The sequence below is a fragment of the Anthonomus grandis genome, chromosome 6 (genome assembly GCF_022605725.1).
Source record: "Anthonomus grandis grandis chromosome 6, icAntGran1.3, whole genome shotgun sequence".
Lineage (NCBI taxonomy): Eukaryota > Metazoa > Arthropoda > Insecta > Coleoptera > Curculionidae > Anthonomus > Anthonomus grandis.
Genome location: NC_065551.1, coordinates 12,453,884 through 12,477,538, shown reverse-complemented (window position 1 = coordinate 12,477,538; position 23,655 = coordinate 12,453,884). Strand labels below are relative to the sequence as shown.

Genomic DNA, 23,655 nt, shown 5'->3' with positions numbered 1-23,655 from the left:
ATTTGCCGATTTGGTTTTAATTTTTTTCTGGCGTTATTTAAAGAGATATGGAAAAACAAAAGACACTTTCTCATGGCCACTTTTTAAGCTCTAAAAAATAACATTGCGAGACATTTCGTTTCGAAGAAACCATCATCAACTTAATTTTTTTATATGGCGCGTAAAAAAGTACACCCTGTATAAAATAGCATATTTTTTGCGATTACAACGACACAATATGTATGACACAATATGTTCCTACAATATTTAAATGTTAAAAATAGGATTTTTATTAAATTTCGATGGTTTAAATGTAGTAGGCGGTGAAATGATGACGCTGAGTATGGTGTAGTAGGCTGCTATTACTCATATTTTGAAATACTAAATAAAAATCACCTTATTGATAATTTAAAGACTTTATTCATATACCTTCACGTAGCTAGGTCACGTGATTATTTTAAAAAATTAAACACATTATTAAATTAAAATTTACCTACTAGATTACCTATTAATTACAAAATTACCTACTAGAAACCCAAAAATACTAATTTAAATCATAGTAATAAATTTCAAACAAATTACCATTATTCTCCAAACACAGATAACATGTTTTAACAGTCGAGTTTAAAACATTTCTTAACATATCAGGTGTAATGCTCTTAAATGCTTCAAGAACTATTCTCCTTAGCTGATCCTCAGATTCAAAAACACGACTGTAAACATAATTTTTGCAATAGCCCCAGAGAAAAAAGTCGAGCGTAATTATATCTGAGGAACGAGGCGGCCACGGAACTATTGAATGTGTTCCTATCCATTTTTCCGGAAATCTGTTCGATAGATACTTTCGCACGATTAGGGCATTGTGTGCGGGCGCACCATCCTACTGAAACCAACAGGTTCTAACCTTGGCAAGCGGTAAGTTGTCCAAGGATTCTTCCAAATCGCGTTACAATAAGTTGCGATACCTCTCCGAGGTAAGGGAATTGTTGTAAAAAAGGGGCCTTTTAAATCTGTTCCAAAAATGCCAACCCACATATTAAAACCGAAACAGTGCTGATGTCTTGCCATTCGGTGTACTCGGGGATTATCTCTTGACCAATAATGGGTGTTCTTTCGGTTAAAAATTCCATTATTTGTAACCATGGTCTCGTCGGACCAGATAATCCTATGGGGAAATGTTTCATCCTCCTGACACTTCCTGGTATACCATTCACAAAATGTTATGCGCCTTTCTTCGTCACCAGGTCTGAGGCCTTGACAGATTCTGAATTTAAACGGGTGGTATTTATGTTTTTTCAAAATGAAATGGGCAGTATATTTTGGTATTCCAGTGGTATTTTCAATTTTCTAACAAATATTTTTAGTTACAGCTAATACCACATTATTTTCTTTTTCTTCATTGCAGGTCTTATTTCTTGACAATACGAGCTTCTTAAACGCACCATACTGCTTAAGAATGAAAACCAATCGTCCGAAAATTTTTGTACTAGGTTGTTTCCTGTCTGGATAGTTATTAAAATACATACGACCAGCTTCAACGGCGTTGCTGTAGCATATGATATAACGTTTCAACATATCAAACTTTTCCTCAGATAAAAAAAGCTTCCATTTTGTAGTTGCACTTCCAGTTGCGAGCTTCTGTATATTTGGAATTGGAGGGATTCGTCACCACTCGTGGCTAAGCCCCGGTTACCAGATGATGCGAAAAATAACATTATACAGTGTTTTCCTTTCAAAACGATCCATCCTTAATAACTAAAAAAAAAAGCACGTCAAATTAGATATACAGGGGGACGTTTAATTATGCATTTACTGAAGTTCTGTCAATCACCTCTTCACCTCCAGCTAACCTCCCTTTAATATGTCAAATGAGAATCCCCATCGTGTGATACATCATAGTAAGCAGCGTAAAATTTTCTATTCAACGGTACCAAAAAAAATGAAATCAGTAAATGTGTAAGCAAATAGTTAGCGAAAATGTCTAGAAATAATGAATATTTTATTTACGCCAAACTTTGGTATTTTAAATGAATACTTTTAGTGTGGTACCTACATCATTTTAAAATTCTTACATTTTTTATAATAGATCAATGAATTAGAAGTTAAAATGTGTGGTAACAAACAGTACATTTAGTTCAAGCAAATTATTTATTTTTTTAAGTAAAGAATGTGTACTGTTATTTGCGAGAAAAAAGTGTCTTCAAATTTTTTGCAAAAATCTTTGCAGTCTTATACCTTTGTATGTGTATTTATTTCACTTATATTTTTTTATGAAACCTACCTAATAGGTAGAAAAAAACACTGCAATACATTTTTAAGGCGTTTAAAAAGCAGGCGATTTATTATTGTTAAAACTGTCAGTTTGACGCGTGCAATTTTTCAATTTTAGTTAAAACAGTGAGTTAATAAAATGGTGTATACGCTAGCCGAAAGAATAGAAATAATTTTCCTTTATGGAGCTCAAGATCGGTGTGCTCGCAGAACCGCGAGAGCATTTAATGAAAGGTATCAAGATAAAAACGTGGGCCATAAATACGTATTAGAATTAATACGAAAATTTGAAGAGACGGGATCGATGTGCAATAAGAAAAAATATGAAAATAGAGTTGTCGATGAAGCATGCCAAGTTGAAGTACTAGGACAATTTGCTATGGATCCAACTTTGTCTATACCAAAGGCCGCAAAACTAACAAATATTTCCACTGGTTCCATACATAAAGTTTTAAAAAAAAATAAGTTCTTTCCTTATAAAATTCATATTCTTCATGAACTCGGAGAAGATGATTTTGATAGGAGAATTCAATTTTGTGAAGTGATGTGCCAGCGAATTGACGACGATCCCCATTTATTGAAGAACATTTGCTTCAGTGAAGAATCGACCTTTTTTTTTAAATGGCCTGGTGAACAGACATAACTGTAGATACTGGGATAATGAAAATCCGCATGTTTTTCGGGAAGGCCATACCCAATATCCCCAAAAAATTAATGTTTGGGCAGGAATTTATGGGAATGAAATAATCGGGCCTTTTTTTTTGGAAGAAAATTTGACTGACGAAATTTATTTAAACCTTTTAGAAAATGCAATATACCCTTCCATCATCCAATCTATGGAAAATCAAGTAGATCAACATGGTGCTATATTATTGAATGAAAATAATATACATTTTCAGCAGGATGGAGCTCCCGCGCACTACACTTTGGTAGTTCGAGAGTGGCTTGATGAAAATTTTCGAGAAAAGTGGATTGGCAGACGTGGTGCAATCGAATGGCCTGCGCGGTCTCCGGACCTAACCCCACTAGATTTTTTTCTTTGGGGCTACTTAAAAAGCAAAGTTTATTAAACCCCACCTGAGAGTATTGAGAATTTAAAAAATAGAATATTTCAAAAATGCAGAGAAATTAGCGGGCAGACTCTTGCTAATGTTCGTAAGGAGTTTGAAAATGGGCTTTTTTATTGTCTTGCTAATAACGGCGCGCAATTTGAACATTTAATAAAATAAATTTGTTAAACTAATTAAATTTGTTTTTCTACCCTACCGATTTACACTTTAATTGCTTCTTGGTCATTCAATTTAATTTTTTTTTACAACCATTGATAGCATAATGAATGCCCTTTAAAATAATGTATCACACCATGGGGTAGCCATTTGACATACCAAAGTTTGGCGTAAATAAAATATTCATTATTTCTAGACATTTTCGCTAACTATTTGCTTACACATTTACCGATTTCATTTTTTTTTGGTACCGTTGAATAGAGAATTTTACGCTCCTTACTATGATGTGTCACACGATGGGGGTTCCCATTTGACATATTAAAGTGAGCTTAGCTGGAGGTGAGGAGGTGATTGACAGAACTTCAGTAATGCATAATTAAACGTCCCCCTGTATATCTAATTTGACGTGTTTTTTTTTTTTTTTTTTTTTTTTTTTTTTTTTTAAGAAAGTTTAAGGGTGGATCGTTTTGAAATGAAAGCACTGTGTATGCGGTATGCCATATGGATATGCCATTTTAAAAAAGCCTGTAATTTGAAATTTTTCTGAAATCAATTTTAAATAATCCCCTCACATATTGAGTTACTTATTTTATTGGGTATTACGTCATTTATAGCAAAAATCAAGTTAGAAATTACTATTTCACATACTAAAAAATTGAAAAGAAGAAGAAAATAGACTTATTCACCTATTTAAAAAAAATATGGACTCAAATCTATAATGATACCGTTCGATATATTTAATTTAATTTAAGTTCAATAAGTTTTAAATATAATAATTTACTTCAGGTATAATAGATTTTTTTATATACCTAGGAGCTGAGGTTTAATCCATTAATCTCTGAGCTCGTTTTTTCTTTTCAATATCCTCCCTAACTTTGTTATGAATTATAAAATTAAAAAACGATAAAAACAACGAGAAGACCTACTTTTTAAAAAATACCTAATTTGAATCAACGTTTCGGTAGTTATATCTACTACCGTTATCAAGGTTATTAAAGTAAAATTAAATTAAATTAAATTAAAAATATAAACAAAATAGACTTATCTTTCAAATTTCCTGCTATATAATACTTCCTTCAAAACTCCTTTCTAATTCGACAATACTTTAAATACTTTTAATTTTTTTTTTTAATTTTAATATTCATAACAAAGTTATGACGTAATACCCAATAAAATAAGTAACTCATTATGAATTCGTCACAACAATACAGATTTTTCTCACATATATCAACGAAAATGATGACAATGAAACTCTATTTTTGACTGGCATCCAAATGGCCAATTTCAAATATTTAACGGTCTATACAGGATGTATATTCATTGTGAGAGCTCGTCGTTCGGTTCCCACAACCTGTAGGTAGATTTAAAATCGGAAGGACTCATCATTACTCGCGGCTAATCGTGTCAGCGCGTTGCCAGATGATGTGGAAGTAATATTGGCGTCTGCTATTTGGAATTAAAAAAAAATTTAAGACCCGGAGTGTTCATAGAAAAGAAAGTAAAAAAAAATTTTTGCATTTTTCAAAAATTTCAGGAAAAATTTAAAAAAATTATGTCGGTAAACAAGAACTACTTAGCAGTGACGTATTTTTACAACTCTTAAACCAAACTCTTGATAAGCTTGCTCTGTATCCGTAACATTGTCAACTCCTGTAAAATTTCGCCTTTTGTCAACATTGCGCACAAAGGCTTGTGTGATAAATTTTAATTTTTTTTACCAAAACAGAAGCAATCTGGCAACATTATTCTGTTGTGATGCGTTTAACTATTGTTCCCACTCGATCATACAAATTAGAATCATTTTGGGCGCTTACTAAACACGACAAATTGTCAACAATCAATTATTAGTCCAATTTATCAAAACTAGGCGACATCGAAAATACTAATTAAAAAATGGTTTTAACGTTTATCGGGGACAGGCCTGCCTGACAATATTGCAAAGCTCCCAAGAAAAAAAAGGTTGATAACTAACAAACTTTTTGTGACCCTCCTCATGCCATCATGATCGATTAACGTCGTTCGGCCCGGCGGTGGATATTTATTTTTTACCGAACGGGAAAAATAAAACTTAATCCGCATATTAATTTTCAATCCCATCATCCATCTATATAACCCAAAATGTACGGTGGTTTTAAATTTCAAATGAATGCTTAACGATTGGTGGGAAATTTAGTTGTTTTGGCATAAATACAGGGTGTCATTGAAATAGTGTAAAAAAATTCGGGGGGTGATAGTACTCCTAAAAATTTTAAAAAAAGTTCCTATAACTATAGGATGGAAAATGCATATTAAGGGAGTTAGGGGCACTGAAAGGGTAAATTTAAAAAACGGTTTTTTGAAATTGTAGGCCTAAAAAACGAGATAAAATTTTGAAAAAAAATCCTCTGCCATAAATTTTGACCCAAAATCAAATGGTGATACTGAAATATAATTTGGAAAATCGGAAAGGGTAGTTTTTGCAAGGGTAGGGGGTTAATTCGTGAATAACTTTTTTTAGGTTATTTTCTTCGCAACGTGGGTTCATTTTTTAAAAACTACATACTTTTTCCTACAAAAAAGGTACTCTTGTTGCACATCGCCCAGAACGATGGTTTTCGAGAAAATTGAAGGCAAAAAGTTTGCTCTGATGGGCTGCTAACTGGTTAAACAACATAAACTTATGAAAGTTATGGGGTTTCAAAAGTAAACAAGTAGTTATTAAATAATTAATTGAAAAATCTAAATTTCATGATTTTTAAAACATCGTATTGCTTTAAAAAAAATTTTCTTTGGTTTACTCAGTGCCGATTAATACTGAAGAGCAACTACGTCAACGCATTATCGACTGTTCCAATCAAATTCGTACAACCCCAGGGATATTCCACAGGGTACGCAGATCATGGAGAAGAAGATCAGATGTCTGCATTGAAATGAATGGTGGTCACTTTGAACATTTACTATGAATGAATTAAGAAATGCATTATTTTAATAAGGAATTTTGGTAATTGGTTTATTTCGTTTTTTAAAGCAATAAGATGTTTTAAAAATCATAAAATTTAGATTTTTCAATTAATTATTTAATAACTACGTGTTTACTTTTGAAACTCCATAACTTTCATAGGTTTATGTTGTTTAACCAGTTAGCAACCCATCAGAGCAAACTTTTTGCCTTCAATTTTATCGAAAACCATCGTTCTGGGCGATGTGCAACAAGAGTACCTTTTTTGTAGGAAAAAGTATGTAGTTTTTAAAAAATGAACCCACGTTGCGAAAAAAATAACCTAAAAAAAGTTATTCACGAATTAACCCCCTACCCTTGCAAAAACTACCCTTTCCGATTTTCCAAATTATTTTTCAGTATCACCATTTGATTTTGGGTCAAAATTTATGGCAGAGGATTTTTTTTGGAAATTTTATCTCGTTTTTTAAGCCTACAATTTCAAAAAACCGTTTTTTAAATTTACCCTTTCAGTGCCCCTAACTCCCTTAATATGCATTTTCCGCCCTATAGTTATAGGAACTTTTTTTAAAATTTTTAGGAGTACTATCACCCCCCGAATTTTTTTACACCATTTCAATGACACCCTGTATATCATTTTTCTCTCAGGATTTTTACTAAAAATAAAACATTTGTAATATAAATTAAATTGGTCGAGTCATTTAAAAACTTGCCAGTAGCATATCAACTGCACGACGTCTGTAGGCTTACACAAAAGTTTAATTTGAATTCCCCGCCGAACTTTTGACATTTAAAATAACGATAGTAATAATGTTAGACTTGCCAATAGTAACCTAATGAAAGACGTAAAAACTCCGATTTCTCCAACCAAACAACAACACCGTACACGTTGGTCGTGCAGTACTTGCAATGTCGGTTTGTGTCTCACTGACAAAAAAAATTGCTTTGAAAAATATCATAGCAAATAAATTGTATGTTTTTAGTTTAAACTCCTTTTTATAACATTATCTTAATTAACTATATGTTTCAGACATATCTGCATTGTATAATTTTTAGTGCTATCATGGTGATACCACCTACTAATTCCTTTTTCACCAAATGGAAAAATTATCTGGGTTATTTTTAATGTTTTTGAGATCTTATCACTTAATTTTTTTCAGCTTTAAATGAAATAGCTTCAAAATTTAAAAATATGCCTTGAAAGGGTTAAGGTATAAAAGGTATATTGTTATGGTAAGTAAATTGTCAATTATGACTTGTGTCAATGCGTATTTAAAGTAAATATGGTTCTTTTAAATGAAACTTAACGAATTGAAATTTTAATTTTTATTGGACACGGAGATAAACAAAAAACGCAAGAAGAAGTTTGTAATTTGTTTAATGCAAAATATCCGGAAAGGCCCATTACAAGAAGTAAAAAATCTTATACGGCCAGGCTGTCTAAAAATTAATGACAATTCAAGATTGAATATTTTATTAGAAGTTGAAGATAATTCCCGTATTTCGTCTTCTGAAGTAGCTTCAAACAATGTTGTTAGCCAACGAACAACTTTTCGTATATTGAAGAACGAAAAGTATCATCCATACAAAGTTAGATTACTGCATAAGCTAAACGATGATGACTCTGATCGCAGACTAGAATTTTCTGAAAATTTAATGAAAATGTGTAACTTAAATCCATTGTTCCATCGGCAGATACTATTTAGTGATGAAGCCACGTTTTGTTTAAATAATACAGCAAATAATTAAAATTTTAGGTATTGGAGCACGAATAATCCGCATTGAATAATAGAAAATCATACACAGCATCCGGAAAAATTAAATGTGTGGGCAAGGATTTTAAATAATAAAAATATTGAACCTTTTTTTTATCAAATTCTTAGCCAAGACCGATATTTAGAATTTCTTCAAAAAGATTAAAATGATTTAATATGCCAAATATATCTATTTGGTTTCAACAAGTAGGTCCCCACCGCATTTTGCTCGTCAAGCTATTCGCGTACCTAGCGAATATTTGAATGCGCTATTTCCTGGACAATGGGTTGGGTTGGGTTGGGTTGGAGGCAAGATCCCGAAATCTCACACCCTTGAATTTTTTCTTTGGGGGTATTTAAAATCAAAAGTTTATAAAGAGAAACCGCGCAATTTAGATGATCTAAAATTGAAAATTAGGTATGAAATTAGCCAAATTAATGAAAATACTCTTAGCAATGTTTTGGATGAGTTTTTAAATAGACTAGCATTTTGCCAATGTTGGGCATTTTGAACATTAAAGAAAATAAGTAAAATATTTAATTCGTTGAGTTTCATTTATAATTTTACGTACAGGGTCTTTCCCCATATATTGACCCCCCCCCCCTACAGGAGTAATGCGAAAAGTAAAAAAAAATTGTAATACAAAACTTTTGGGGTTTTAATTTAAATCTTTGAATCCGATGTCAATTTTTTTTTTTCGTTTAGAAACGTCAAATTTTGACAGATGATCAGTTTTTTCTTATGTAACACCCTGTATATGACTTCATAGTTAAAAAGAGCCGAATTTTCTGATTTCAAATATATATAGTTTAACTATGTTTCATTAAACCGTTTCGGAAATATCGGGCTCCAAACTTTAAAAAAATAATATATTGAAGATCTTGGTAGGCGCTGCATTGTTATTGTTTGACATTTATTAAAAAACAAATCTTTCAGATGACATTGTCATTTCTTGTTTGTTGACCCATAAATGTTAAAAAATGCCGTACAGTGATGAAGAAAAATGTGACATCGTTCGTATATTTTTATAAAAATAATAATAACGCAAATGTCGCCAGAGAGGAATATCGTCGAACCTTTTCTTTAAGTGCCATTCCGGCAAAAAATACGTTTAAAAATATAGAACGAGCATTTTGCATTAGGAAAACTCTACGAAGAAAACGTCGGACAGTTCTTGTCGATCCAGAAGAAGAATTACATATTTTGCTATATTTCGAAAGTAGGTAAGTTTTTACTAATTCTTGAATACATTTAGATCTACGCTATCATGTTCGGGCCTTTGTTTTCCTCAAATTGCCCATCAAAAATGTTGAATTTCTTCTTAGAACACCCAAATCATTCCATAGAAGATGCCAGAATTTACTTTGATCGATCGGTCAAAAAAATTTATTCAACTTTAAAAGTATAAATATTTTGCTTATCGAATATTACCTGTTCAAACTTTAAGTGTAGAGCAATGAAATAAACGGGTGGAATTTTGTTAAGAGATACTAGTGCTAAAAGAAGACGATAATAACTTTTTTTAAAAAATGTTGTAGACCGACGAGTGCACCTTTACAACCGCGGGCATTTACAATCGAAAAAATGTTCGCTTTTGGTCAAGAACAAACCCTCAAATAACAATGGAAATTAAGTTTCAAGGGCGGCAATCTCTACATGTATGATGTGGAATTTTAAATGACCAGGTCATAGGACCTATTTTTTATAACGGCAACTTGACGGGAGAGAGATACCTAGAGATTCTACTTATCAAATTGAAGCTAAACTTGAAGATCTACCCATAAAGCAATACGAGCAAATAGTTTGGCATCAAGATGGTGCTCCACCGCATAATGTGTTACCTGTTTTGAGATTTTAAAATGAAAGATATAACCTGTGGATTGGACGAACTGGGCCAATTCGTTGGCTACCAAATCGTCCAGACCTGACACCTCTTGATTCATTTCTGTGGGGTTACCTGCAAAATAAAGTTTACGAACAGAGAACTGAAAATGTCGAGGAGCTCCGCAGAAAAATTATTTCCGCGATAAATGATATCAATCAAAATCATAGACAATTCATAAGGAATACAATAGACAAAATTGAGCAGGATTATGTAAACTGTATTGATAATGGTGGTGATCATATAGATTATAGAGCAGTTATAGTTATAATTACGTCTAAATTAAAGTTTAACAATTGTTAAAATAATGTATCCTTGTCAACAAAAAGATGCTAAATATCACCTTAGTAATAATAAATCTTCTGTTTTTATTGTTTTTACTCAAATCATTTATCTTAAAAAAAAAAACGCCAAGCAATAACAATGCAGCGCTTACCAAGATCTTTAATATATTATTTTTTTATAGTTTGGAGCTCGATATTTTCGAAGCGGTTTAATAAAACATAGTTAAACTATATATATTTGAAATCAGAAAATCCGGCTCTTTGTAACTATGAAGTTATATACAGGGTGTTCCATAAGAAAAAACTGATCATCCGTCAAAATTTGACGTTTCTAAACGAAAAAAAAGTTTTTGACATCGGATTCAAAAATTTAAAGTAAAACCCCAAAAGTTTTGTATTAAATTTTTTTTTTAACTTTTCGCATTACCCCTGTAGGGGGGGGGTCAATATATGGGGAAAGACCCTGTACATTGATTTTTTTTGACGTATATTTTTGTCACGTTTTCAGAAAAAAAGGATAAAAAAAGTAACAATAGAAAAATGAAATTTGCTTTTTTCTTTTTTTAATAGAATAAATTTTAGAGGCTTTTAAATTCATAAAAACAGCAATTTTTAAAACCGCGTATTTTAGAAAGAAAATTATAAACATTAAGATGTTTATAAGTTTGTGAAGAATCCAAAAATGTAATCACATACAGAGTGTTCCATTTAAAATAAGAAGTCGGTATCGACCACGGCTACATGGGATACCCTGTATACAATTTTTTTTTTTGAAAAAAATTAGCAACCAAAAATTTTAATCGACGTATGCAAGCGTTTTTTGGGACAAGCCCTCATTTATTTTTTATTGATTTTGTCGTTCACTGTATAAATAAGATAAAATCTTAAATATTGAAATAAATTCGATAATAAATAGATGGATAAATGGATGCATCTGTTTTTAAGCTGATTTTTTATTTTAAAAATGTTTTAAATTCAAGAAATATGCGTTTCAGTAAACAGTTTTTTTTTGTAATGTATTTTATGAATGTCCTATAAAAATATGGCATTTTTATAATTTTGACATTTTATAAATTTTGACATTGCTACAAGACATGCCTTTACTGTCGGATAATCAGATTTAAGTTTCTTTTAATTTTTTTTACGAAATGGGCTATTTAAATTAAAAGCACAAGATTGAAATCTTAATGATGTTTGGGTACGGAGATAGAACAAGAACCCAAAATTAAGTTTTGCATTTATTCTCTGTCTGAATAAACGGAAAACTTAATTTTATTTTTATTTAAGTATCCTGATTTACCACCCATATCTCAAAGTACTAAGGTTGAAAAACAGTTTCGGGAAAATGGTCACGTAAGAACAATAACTAGTTCTCGTCGATCTGCGCTTAATGAAGACACCAAAATTAATGTGTTATTAGTCATTGAAGAAAATCCTAATATTCGCTATATATTGAAGTAGGTATCAATTTTTCACTAGGCAGGTAGCGCGCGAATTGGAAGTGAGCCAGTCTTCAGTAGTAAGGGTTCTTGAAGCAGAAAAAATTCATCCCTATAAACTAACAATTCTCAATAAACTTTTGAAATTATGACAGTTATAATAAATGATGTAAAGGTTGTCATTGCCAATTGTCAACTAATTAAACTAATTTGATTAGTTAAGTTGGAATAATTGGGTTACCTATACATATTTAAGTATTTATAACTTTCTAGCTTTATGGTGTTCGTTTGCTTATAAACATAAATAATTTAAATACATACAGGTTAAGTAATCGATCATTATTTAGATATTATATAGATCATTATAGAGGTGCTTAAAGGCGAAATATGGCAACGCCCACTAGTTCATTTCGTGCTCTCTGATACTCGTCTGCCATGTGGCTAATTTTAACAAACAATATTAACTGAGGCAAGTGAAATACCCGAAAGCTCAGACATTTCTAAAATATTTTTCATATGTATTTACATACATCAGTTGTACAGCCCACATAAATTCGTAATCTCAAAATGTTTATTATGCTGTGTTAACGATGATTAAAGGGTCATTCTAACAAAAATAAAATATATACTCTGATGAAAGTAGCAAAATTTAAACACTACAAAAATTAACTTAACTCTTCAAAATAAATTTTACAGCTGTCAACAAATAAATAATTCTTCAAATAAAAAGCCAATTTTTTTCTTTAAATAAAAATTAAGATAACCTTTCATAAAAGCCAATTCACATCTCCAAAAGAGTTTCTAGTCGAATGGCACATTCAACAATTTTTCTCGAAACACCTCTAAATTTGTTGGCCTATACTAAATTCGTATTTGCAAAAATGGTCTCCTTATGATAACCTTAAAAATAAAAGATGTGTGGAGATAAATCTGAAGATCTAGGAGGCAATAATATCGAAAGCCCAACTAATAAAATAATTGGAAAAAGTATTTGCTGGAAATTCTTTTACCATAACGGCATTATACGTACACCCGTCTTATTGGAAATATTGACTGATCCCAGGTTTAAATCACTGGCAGGAAGAACTTGGTTTTAAAACAACTGCAGGTATTGTTTTGCGTCTTTAAAGTATCATCAAAAAAAATGCTACTTCACTATGTCACTTGAAGTACTAGCCAAACAGTTAATTTTTAGTCTTATTAACATTTAACTTTTAGATGGAACCTTTAGTGCGACACCCAAGTCGCAAAACAGTTTTACCACAAACCAAAACTTTAGGGAGAACATTAAAATTAAACTAAAACTATATTTACAAATTGGCTTATATACAAATGATGTAACTAATAGAAATTTTAATAAATCATGGTTGAACAAGGTTTTATAAACTATACAATTTAGTATAGGGATTGGACATTCATCCCTATTAAACATTTTTATTTTTGAATATTATTTGTAATGCATTTAATTGTGTTATTAACTAATTTTATTAATTTTAAAATATCATTCCTACAAAAGTCAGTATTTAAAACATATTCAGTTAAACTCTTCTATATTTTACATCAGCGACATGTTCTTTAAATCGGGCATTAATAATTGATCTTATTTGCCTTACGTATTTCTTAAAACAATAGTTACAATTAATCTCATAGATCCCATACTTCCCAATTCCCTTCTTATTTCTTTAGTCCCCCATTCCCAATTGGTCTTTATTTTATCTTTTGGGTTTCCTAAAAGAATTTTTTAACTTGGCCTAACTTAAATCGGTAATTCTTACATCTAAGTCTTTAAATACTCTATTAAAGGCTTTTGTCAAAATAAGATGGTATTGCAATAAATGTTTGCCTATTTAAATCTTTTTGAAATGAAATAGATTTTTTAAGAAACTTATGTCTTCTATTCAGCCTATCAATAATTTTATCGTGATCCTAGTAATCTGCTCGATGTACATGGTGTCCCATTTTGGGTACTCTTGCGGGATATCTCCGTTATTTTTAGATATAGATAGTTGCGGTTTTCGCGACACTGTGCTACTTTTTCGTATAACTAAAGATGCTGTTAACAAAATTTTCATAGCCCTTTTATTTTTTAAGATACAGGGCATTTTTGAAATTTTTGCATTTTGGGACCCCGTCGTATCTCCGTTATCTTTAAAATTTTTGTAAAAGTAAAAATTCATTCTTATAGATTTTTTTCCGTAGAATCCAGTGATGTAGATGTATTTTTTTTTATCAATAGTTTCTGAGTTATAACCCAAACTTATGTTTTTTTTAATGGAACACCCTGTATATTTATAGTTCATAAAATTGATTTTTTTTACCCTCTTTTTAAAAATATATAACAGTTACAGTACTTATCAGGACTTATTTTAAAAAATACGTAAAAAAATTACAATTTTCTAAATTTAAATGATCAAATTCATAATTTAATGGGAGGCCATGGCTATTTATAATAAAAACCAAAAAAATTACAAATAAATTGTTTTTTATTAAATTAACATGTTTCTTTAAATTAATTGGTTTTATTATTTGGGTGTATACAAGATCAAGTGTATAAAAGATAACGCAATTATCTCATAGAACTTGAAGACGTAATTCATTTACCATTTCAAAATCTGAGAAGAAGAAAAATTATTATTTTAAATGCTATTCAAAGGGTTACAAAAATGTGCCAATTCTGTATCAGAGAAGATGGTGATCATTTTGAACATCTCTTGTAAAAATGTTTTGTTACATTGTTGTTTTGTTATATAGTTGTTTTCTTATAGTGTTTATTAAATTTATATATTTGTTTTTTATGTTCCTTTATTACAAAAACAATAAGAATGATGCAATTCCCCATTCGTCGTTATTAATTTGTAACTTTTTATTTGCCTATTATTGTTATTCATTGCCTACTATAAAATTATGCATTTAATTTAGAAAATTCTTAAAAAAAAAAGACCAATTTTATGAACTATAATTATATAGAGTGTTCCATTTGAAAAAACATAAGTTTGGGTTATAACTAAAAAACTATTAATCAAAAAAAATATATCTATACCACTAGATTCTATGGAAAAAAATCTCTGAGAATGAGTTTTTACTTTTACAAAAACTGTAAAAATAATGAAGATACGAGGGGGATCCCAAAGAGCAAAAATTTCAAAAATGCCCTGTATCTTAAAAAATAAAAGGGCTGTGAAACGTTTGTTAACTGCAGCTTTAGTTTTACGAAAAAGTAGCACAGTGTCGCGAAAACTGCAACTCTCTATCTCTAAAAATAACGGAGATATCCCGCAAAAGTACCGAAAATGGGACACCCAGTACTAAGAAATGCATGCTAGCCATTTTATGTTGAAAACAATGGTTAGAGTCACTAGTTCAAACTATTTGTTTCTTTTGTATAAATATCAAAATCTAACCGATTATCATTTTTGATGACAAGAATATCTAAAAATAAAAGTGAGTTATTTTTTTTGGTCAATGATAAACTTAATGATTGAAAAACAGGTATTGAATCGTTCTACAAAAATTTCAATATTGCACTTAATTTGTCAAATATGTCAAACGTATCATCAATGTATCTTAACCAAACTCATGGAAAACATTATAATTTATTTTTAAATTAACAAAACTTGGCATGTCAAAAAATATTTCTAGTACAACAATTCATATTATGAACAACTTGACGGTATGAGAAATTGCATGTCTCTCTTTCTAACAGAGCTTTTCGTGAACCATTTTGAGTGAAATGCAAAAAATACATGCCAAATCTTTCCACGAATTTGGTTAACATATGTTACCGTGTTCCGCAAAAGCAAAAGGGAATTTTTTTTTGATCATCAACAACTCAGTAACTGTTTTGCATCAAATTCACATTCAAACATAATAAATAATGGTTAGAATTTGGTATTCATAATAAAGGAACAAATATTTTTAGATACTTGATTCTAATATTTGTTTTTAACATAAAAAGGCTAGTATGTATAGTGTATAGTAACAGAGTGTTAAGTTAAATAAAAAAAAAGGTATGACCATAGGATTATTGATAAGTTGAAGACATAGGTTTAAAGGTAATCTCACAAAATGTATCACATATACAGGGTATGCCAACAAGGTGTACGGCTAAGATAGCGCCTTAACTATACGAGGTAGAGCAAAAAGTTCTACAGCAAAGTTGTAGGGTTGACAAAAACCTATGAACTAAAAATATTTTTATGTATACTGGGCGTGTCACAAAAAAGTTACTATAAAATATGATTTTTTTTTAAATGGTACGCCCTGTAGTTTATGGTACTAAAATGTGAGGCAAAAAAAGTACTTTACTTTGGTATAACTTTTTTTTAATTTCCGTGCGGCATTGCAACGTAATTAATTTTTTTATGTTATTTTTTGCCTTTTAGAGGGTTCGTTTAAAAAATCATAATTAACTTAAAATTTATTCTGCACCTATGAAACTTGTACCACAGTTAGTCTAGGGTACCTCCTCTAGACTGACTATGATAATTTGTAATTTTTTAATACAGGGTGTTTTTAAAGAACTTTCAAACTTATGTCCTATAGCTAAACCAGTACTTTTTGAGATATTTTAACTTTTCTGTAAAATGCTATGCATAAAACGGGTATTCGGTATTCTTTAAGTTTCGATCAAGATTGCTTAGAAAAAATTATTGAAGAATTAGAATTATTACTTTTCCTACAATTATTATTATAATTATTATTATTACATACTTGAAAAATTTACCAACACAATTATTCACCGAAACAGCTAAAAAAACAGCAAAATTAAATTAGATATATTTGCATAAATGTACATCGTTACACTAATTTTAAATGTTAAAGATCATTTACAATTAATATAAATTGTGTTCAATATGACCTCCGAAATTTTGTACGTTTGTACGCTTTTTGAGAATCATTAACAACCAATTATGTTGGAAAACATAATTGGCGTGACTGAAATCTCCCGAATTTTATTTTTCATATTTTCGCTTGTGGTAGGAGTTGTTTGATAGACTTTTTCCTTCACATATCCCTACAAGAAAAAATCCAGTTTGGTCAAATCTGGGGACCTTGCGGGCCAAGGGACCGGCCCACCTCTCCCTATCCACCGGTCATCAAAATGCTCATTTAAACAATTTCTAACAGCATGGAAACCAAATCCTATCTCGAACATGGTCAGGCAACGTTTGTAGAAGGACATTAAAATCGTTTTGTAAAAAGTTTAAATACATTTCACCTGTAACATGTCCATTAAAAAAGTGCGGTCCAATAACGTAATGTCCTATTATTCCTGCCCAAACATTAAGCGACCATATATGTTGATGATGAATTTCTCGGGTGAAGAATGGATTGCTGGTGTCATAATAATGAAAATTATGTTTATTAACACTGCCATTATTATGGAATGTAGCTTCATCCGAAAAAAGCACAAAATTAAAAAATTCAGACCGACGAATATTATTTTGCGCCCACTGACAGAAAGCCATTCTTCTTTCATAATCCTGCGGAAGTAATTCCTGCAACAATTGAATATGGTAAGGATGGAATTTTTCGCCTCGAAGCATGCGAGATATTGATGTTGCACAAAAGGGTAATTCTTTAGCAAGCTGCCTAACGCTTTTATGAGGATCTTCAACGACACTTAAAGCTACTGTCATCCTGTTTTCCTCATTTGTAACTGGCTTCACCTGTTCATGTTTTTCATAAATTAAACTTCCTGTTCTCCTCAATTCTTTCTTTTAGTTGTTGAAACACTTGTGCTTGGGGATGTCTCCTTTCAGGATAAAGTTGCGCATAAATTCTAGATGCCAAAAGGCTATTTCTTTCAGCAGCTCCAATGGCATATATCATATCAAAAGATTCCTCACGAGGAAAATTCAAATTCAATTACAAAATGAACAATAAAAATTAAAAATCGATTAACTAACTCACTGATAATAATTTCTAAAATGGTTTTTGAAGAAAAAACATTGATCTTGTCTACTGCTGTCATAAAACTAATAATCTGACAATTATTATTTGACGTTTAAACCAATGTTTCTAAGCAATCTTGATCGAAACTTAAAGAATACCCGTTTTATGCATAGCATTTTACAGAAAAGTTAAAATATCTCAAAAAGTACTTGGTTTAGCTATAGGACATATTAAATAAAAATTGAAGGTATTTGAGGGACAAACTTAATTAGATAAAAATATACAGAGTGTTCCATCCAGGTACCTTAGACTAACTGTGGTACAAGTTTCATAAGCGCAGAATAAATTTTTAAAGTTAATTATGATTTTTTAAACGAGCCCTCTAAAAGGCAAAAAATAACATAAAAAAATTAATTACGTTGCAACGCCGCACGGAAATTTTAAAAACGTTATACCAAAGTAAAGTGCTCTTTTTGCCTCACATTTTAGTACCATAATATACAGGGCGTACCGTGAAACGGGGTTAAATTGATCATTTCGTTTGTAAATTTGCTGGTAACTCTTTTGATAACTGCGTATCGATATTAAAATTAATCATAAATGATTGTGTATGGATGCCGTAAAAGAATTTTGCAATCGTATCTGCTCTAAATTTAAAGTTGTTTAAACAAAAGAAGGTGTGATCAATTTCATACCAAAAGGGGGGTGACTTTGATCAGTGCCATATAATTGTATTCTTCTTGCAATGCCTTAAAATGCATTATGAACAATTTAACCCCCGCTTAAGTTCATCAATCCGTTTAAAAGTTACAGATAATTCTAGGTTTTGGGGTGAAATTGATCACTTAGGGAGAAATTGATCAGTCATAAAATTCCACTAATTGATTATAATTTTAGGTAAAATAAAAAAGAGACATTGCAGTTTTTTAATACTTTATTAAAAACACTTGTTTAAAAATACAAAAACTTATAAAAGACATTCAAAAAGTAAAGAAACAAATCTTCAATTAATAGATAGAAGCAGTAATGCGTATAGTAAGGATTTACATCTCCTTAATATCTACTGCTTTTTTGAAGTGATAAATGATTTGACCTTTGACACATTCAGCGGCAGGTTCTGGCAAAATAGCAATTATATCTGCCAACTCTATGGAAAACTCGTCGCCTTCTTGTGGTTTAAAAACAGTTTTTCTTCCATCGACAGATTTTAGTCCCAGAACTTTTTTTCATTGACATTTTGAACTGTAGCTATGTAACGATAGCTAACACTTTTTTGCATGCCTCCCAACACTTTAACCAATAAAAATATCCCAATTTTGATCTCACTTTGACTCACTTCCAAATATTCAATTTCTTCGTTTTCCTGCAACTGGATAAATAGATCGTCGGCGGTTATGTCATCGTCGGAATTATCATTTGTTATAGGCTCTTCAACGTCACTGTCTGAATTGTTGGAATCATTTTGGGCTGTCACACTTTTCCCTGGCTGAACATCAAGTTTTGTTCTCTTCTTATTTCGTCTTGTTGGAGCATTTGAAAATCTGCGCTGTTCTGCGCTTGGTCTTGATTAAAATTTCTCTAGGCAGCTTTTCTCATACTCGGCTTGGATTTAAAGGGACTATGCCACTTGCTTCAAAAGAAGAAATAAGATTTCGTTTATCTGCATGAGGTATTTTATCTTTGGATAGTTTACTATCCATTGTCACCAAGGTTTTTTGCAACATATGTGGAAACTCCTTTTTGTCAATTGATGAATGTGTCGGATACGTATTTTTTCATTCTAGCAAGACTTCCCTCCAGGCCATTTTAAATGGCCTAAAAAACCCTACGTCCAACGGCTGACATAAATGTGTCGCGTTCTTTGGCAGGCATACAAATCCAATGTTATGTTCTTCACACAGTCTAATAACTTCTTCTGTGAAATGTGAGGCTAAGTTATCGCCTATTAGAATTTTTCGCCCTTGCCGTCTTTTGGCATGTGGAAGAAACGCAGACTTAAACCAGTCATTCAAAGTTTCGGCATCCATCCACCCATGTGACGTTCGGTTGTATCGTGATCCAGCTGCACAGCATCTATCTATGCAACAGGGTGTATCTATGCAACACTGCGCCCACATTTTTTCTGCTCGATAAATTACATAGGGTGGCAAAAGAACTCCTGCTGCAGAACCACACATCATCACTGAGGTTGCAGATTTAGTAAAATTGCACACTCGTTCAGGGTATTTTACTCCACGGGAATATATTAGTTTTTTGCGCCCAGGGTTGTCAAGCAAATTAGTTTCATCATAATTATATACGTTGCATGACGCAATACCATTTAAAGTTATTTTAAGATTTTCAAAATATTCAGTTAATGTTTGCCTGGAAACATCAGCACGAGCCATTTTAATATTAGCAGCAAGCCTTTGAGTTATTACATTGTTATTTCTTTTTAACAGCGAAAATACCCAATCGGTACCGAGTAAATTGTCCTCAAATTTTGCCACTGAACGACCTTGGGTATCTAGCAGGTTTTTTTCCATATGCCTTAAATCTGTTAAATTAATGTTCTAAAACCAAAAATATTATTATTACTAGTAGTATTATACCCTTAAAATTATATAAGCTTTACAATCTGCTGATCAATTTCACCCCATTGAGTTGATCAATTTGACCCCATCCAATAATTCTTAAAATTTGACAAAATCCGGCAACGCCGCAAACTTCATTTTGAGGTTATAAAAATACAAGATATTCAGGATACTAAATATATTACGCACATATCCACAATTTGCATGTATTTTTAAATAGCAGTCAAATTTTGGAAGTTTATATTTTTGTCTAAATATTACTTACATGTTTGAGAGCCGCAAACTCCAAAAAAAACGTTTAACTGACAAAAAACATGCACATGGATCACTAGCTACACCATTACTGAATACGATTTTTTACCGAACGGAAAAAATCGGCACTTAATATGCGCGGGAAATTTAAATGTAAAATATTTTGATATGGTGATCAAAGTTGCCCCGCGAAATCAAATTCATAAAAATATACATAAAATACAGTATACATAAGAATATTTTTAGTTCGTAGGTTTTTGTCAACCCTACAACTTTGCTGTAGAACTTTTTGCTCTACCTCGTATAGTTAAGGCGCTATCTTAGCCGTACACCTTGTTGGCACACCCTGTACGTGCAGTACAATATGATAGTATTTTGACAAAAGGCGTCGATATGGTTTTGAAAGACTTAGATCTATGAGTGGTCTATCAAAGTTCGGCTAAGTTAAGAAACTTTTTAGGAAGCCCAAAAGATAAAATGAAGACCAATGAATGTCAGAAAAGTCAAGGTTTCACCCCACTAGGACACAGTTGCCTAATTTTATCAATTAATCTTTTTCGGTTAAACTCATGTAAAAACTAATCAAACTTTAAATTACGAATGAAAAAGAAAAGGGTAGGAAAACAATGCCCCTAATTATATTTACATTTAAATGAAAAAGTGCCCAGATCACGTTTTCTTTCCGGAGAATTTAAATTGCGTTTTCAGCTTAATTTTATTAAACAAGGTTTTATGTTTTAAAGGGGCATCCATTTTTCTTTACTTCGTTTGTTAAACTCATAAAATAGCTTTAGTAAAGTTAAGTTTTTTTTTTTTAATAACGTACAATTATTAATGTTTTAGGTTTCATAATGGTCCTACCAAACTAAGCGAAGCTATGAGAAAGAGTATGGAAAAAGATCCAATAGCTCCCATCCTGTGGGAACCCCATTTGGTGGCCCTTGATCGAAGGATCGATATCATTTTAAAGGGCATAAGGGACTGTCTTATGAAGGGCGAGGAGACTTTGGTTAATGATATTAATGAGGATTCATAGGTGATGGATAAGTGATAAATTTATTTTGCAACAAATTTTAATTAACTAGAATTTTTTTTGTTAAATTGCTCAAAAATTAGTTATATATTAGTTAATATTTTTTTCCTAGTCACTTATTGTATGATAACTCAACCAAAAATACTTTTTTAATAATACTTTATGGTATTTTAGTTCTTAAGTTTACAGGGTGTTTCCAATTTAAGTTATGTTTGACGATATACTTGGCGACCACTATAAAAGGAAAATGGTATTTGAATTTCCCGCCAAACTTTTGACAATATTGACAAATAAAGTAAAGACTGATGGGTTGCAGTGTTATTGGAACGTGGTTAAGTTAGCTTAGGTAACGTTGAGGTTTCCAGTTAGTTACGGAATTAAATGAATTTTTTTTTAAAGTGATGCTTTTCAGATTTTTTTGATCATTCAATAACTTTAATAGTAGCTCTCATAACAATTATTGACATCCTAATCGTGCCAATCAAAATTAAAACGCCCTGCATACAAGGAGGTTGGCCAATGAAAATGGGAAATATAAGCTCGTATTAAAGCATTTTTCTTCTTCTATTTGTGGCTTTTGCGCTCCTTTCTAACCAATTGCCGGTCACCATGTTCATTTGACAAATCATTTGCCAAACATCCCCCTCTATCCAAGTCGTTCCAATACTTACACCAAGTATTGAATAAAAAAATTGTTATTGTTTAATGTGCAAATTTGGGTTCTTTGGAAATCTCTACTGGTGGAAATTATAATTGAAACGCCCTGTATAAAAACAAAATGTTTGTAAAATCATTCGTCAAACATTCTATATAAGTTTTAAATATCTACATAAAATATATGTTTGTTTAGTTTACATAGTGATCCAAATGTTGAATTCTCATATAAGGAGTATCCTAATTCTAAGGCTCACTATTGAGACCTCGGAAACTGTAAAGAAGACGAAGTGAGTGTAAAAAAATTGGAATATTTCCGGAGAAACTTGACAAAAAACCAAAACGTCACATAATGTTTTTTATTTTTTTCTAACGGTATTTAAAGATGTAGAGCAAAGTACATGATAGTCATTTAAAATTATATTTATGTAAGGCCTTGAATTGGGGACTCCCTATATATTTTTATTATTATACCAGTGATTTTATGTAATAAAATGTAAATATATATATAAACAAGGTGCACAAAATACATGTATATATTTATATAATAAATAGGGTAAATGATGGTACCAAATAAATATATATCTTACTGGGTGTAAATATATAAAGCGGATAATATATATTAATATATATGTAATAGGGTAATTAATAAGATAAATAATATATACATACATATATGTACCCAGTTGAAACCAAATTGACTGTTAAAATGTGATCTTATTAAGGATATCAATAAAAGATTACTAATACGTAGAGTTTAATTTTTCCCTCCCCGCCCTCTCAAAAAAAAAACTCATATATTCAAAAGTTTTCCTTCTACGGGAATCCTTGGAATTAATAACCACGTCCAATCTATTAACCTAAATGGCAAATAAATTAAAATAAAACTGAAATTTATTTGGCAAATAAATAACTACCTCGAAACAAATCCCTGGAAAACCGAATTTTCCACCTCATTAACCTCTCCCCCACTAACTCGCAGAAAACTTCCGGACGGCGTTAAACTTCCTCATCCCCTCACCCACCCCCAGTCTGCACGTGCCCCAACCACCCCTTTGAAGAACAATAATTTACGTTATTAAGAAGCAAAACGTGGAGTTCGGTCGGCGAATATGGAACGCGATAAAGAAGTTAAATGGGACAGCGGTCAAAGGCCGCCACCAACTTTGGGAGATATGCACTCCGAAGTTGGTGGCGAAAAAAGTTTCATTGGCTCGTTTACCGCGAGAGAAATTGTTTTACTAAATGTGCTTGGGGTAAAGGGTAGGGAATTAATTATTCGACAGTTTCTTTTTTTATAACGTCTTCCTGGACTATAATGGGCAAAAGATCATTTTATATCCAAGATGGCGCTAATTAGTCATTTTGAATTTTAAGGAATCTTGGCCCATACATCCTATGGCCTAAAAAAGAGAAAAACTATACAATTTGTCGAAACTTCGACGCATTTACCCTTCTAAAGCATTAATGTCTG

The 23,655-nt window shown here is 31.4% G+C and overlaps 1 protein-coding gene across 2 annotated transcripts in view; it reads left to right on the top strand.

The window, feature by feature from the left end:
* Positions 1 to 22,930, top strand: part of LOC126737338 (extracellular serine/threonine protein CG31145) — a 601,920-nt gene extending 578,990 nt beyond the window's left edge. For both annotated transcript variants that reach the window (XM_050442201.1, XM_050442202.1), the window contains one exon: positions 21,338 to 22,930. In XM_050442201.1, the coding sequence (XP_050298158.1) occupies positions 21,338 to 21,530 (193 nt within the window). In that variant the 3' untranslated portion in view covers positions 21,531 to 22,930. The remainder of the gene's footprint in view (positions 1 to 21,337) is intronic.
* The last annotated feature ends 725 nt before the right edge of the window (positions 22,931 to 23,655 follow it).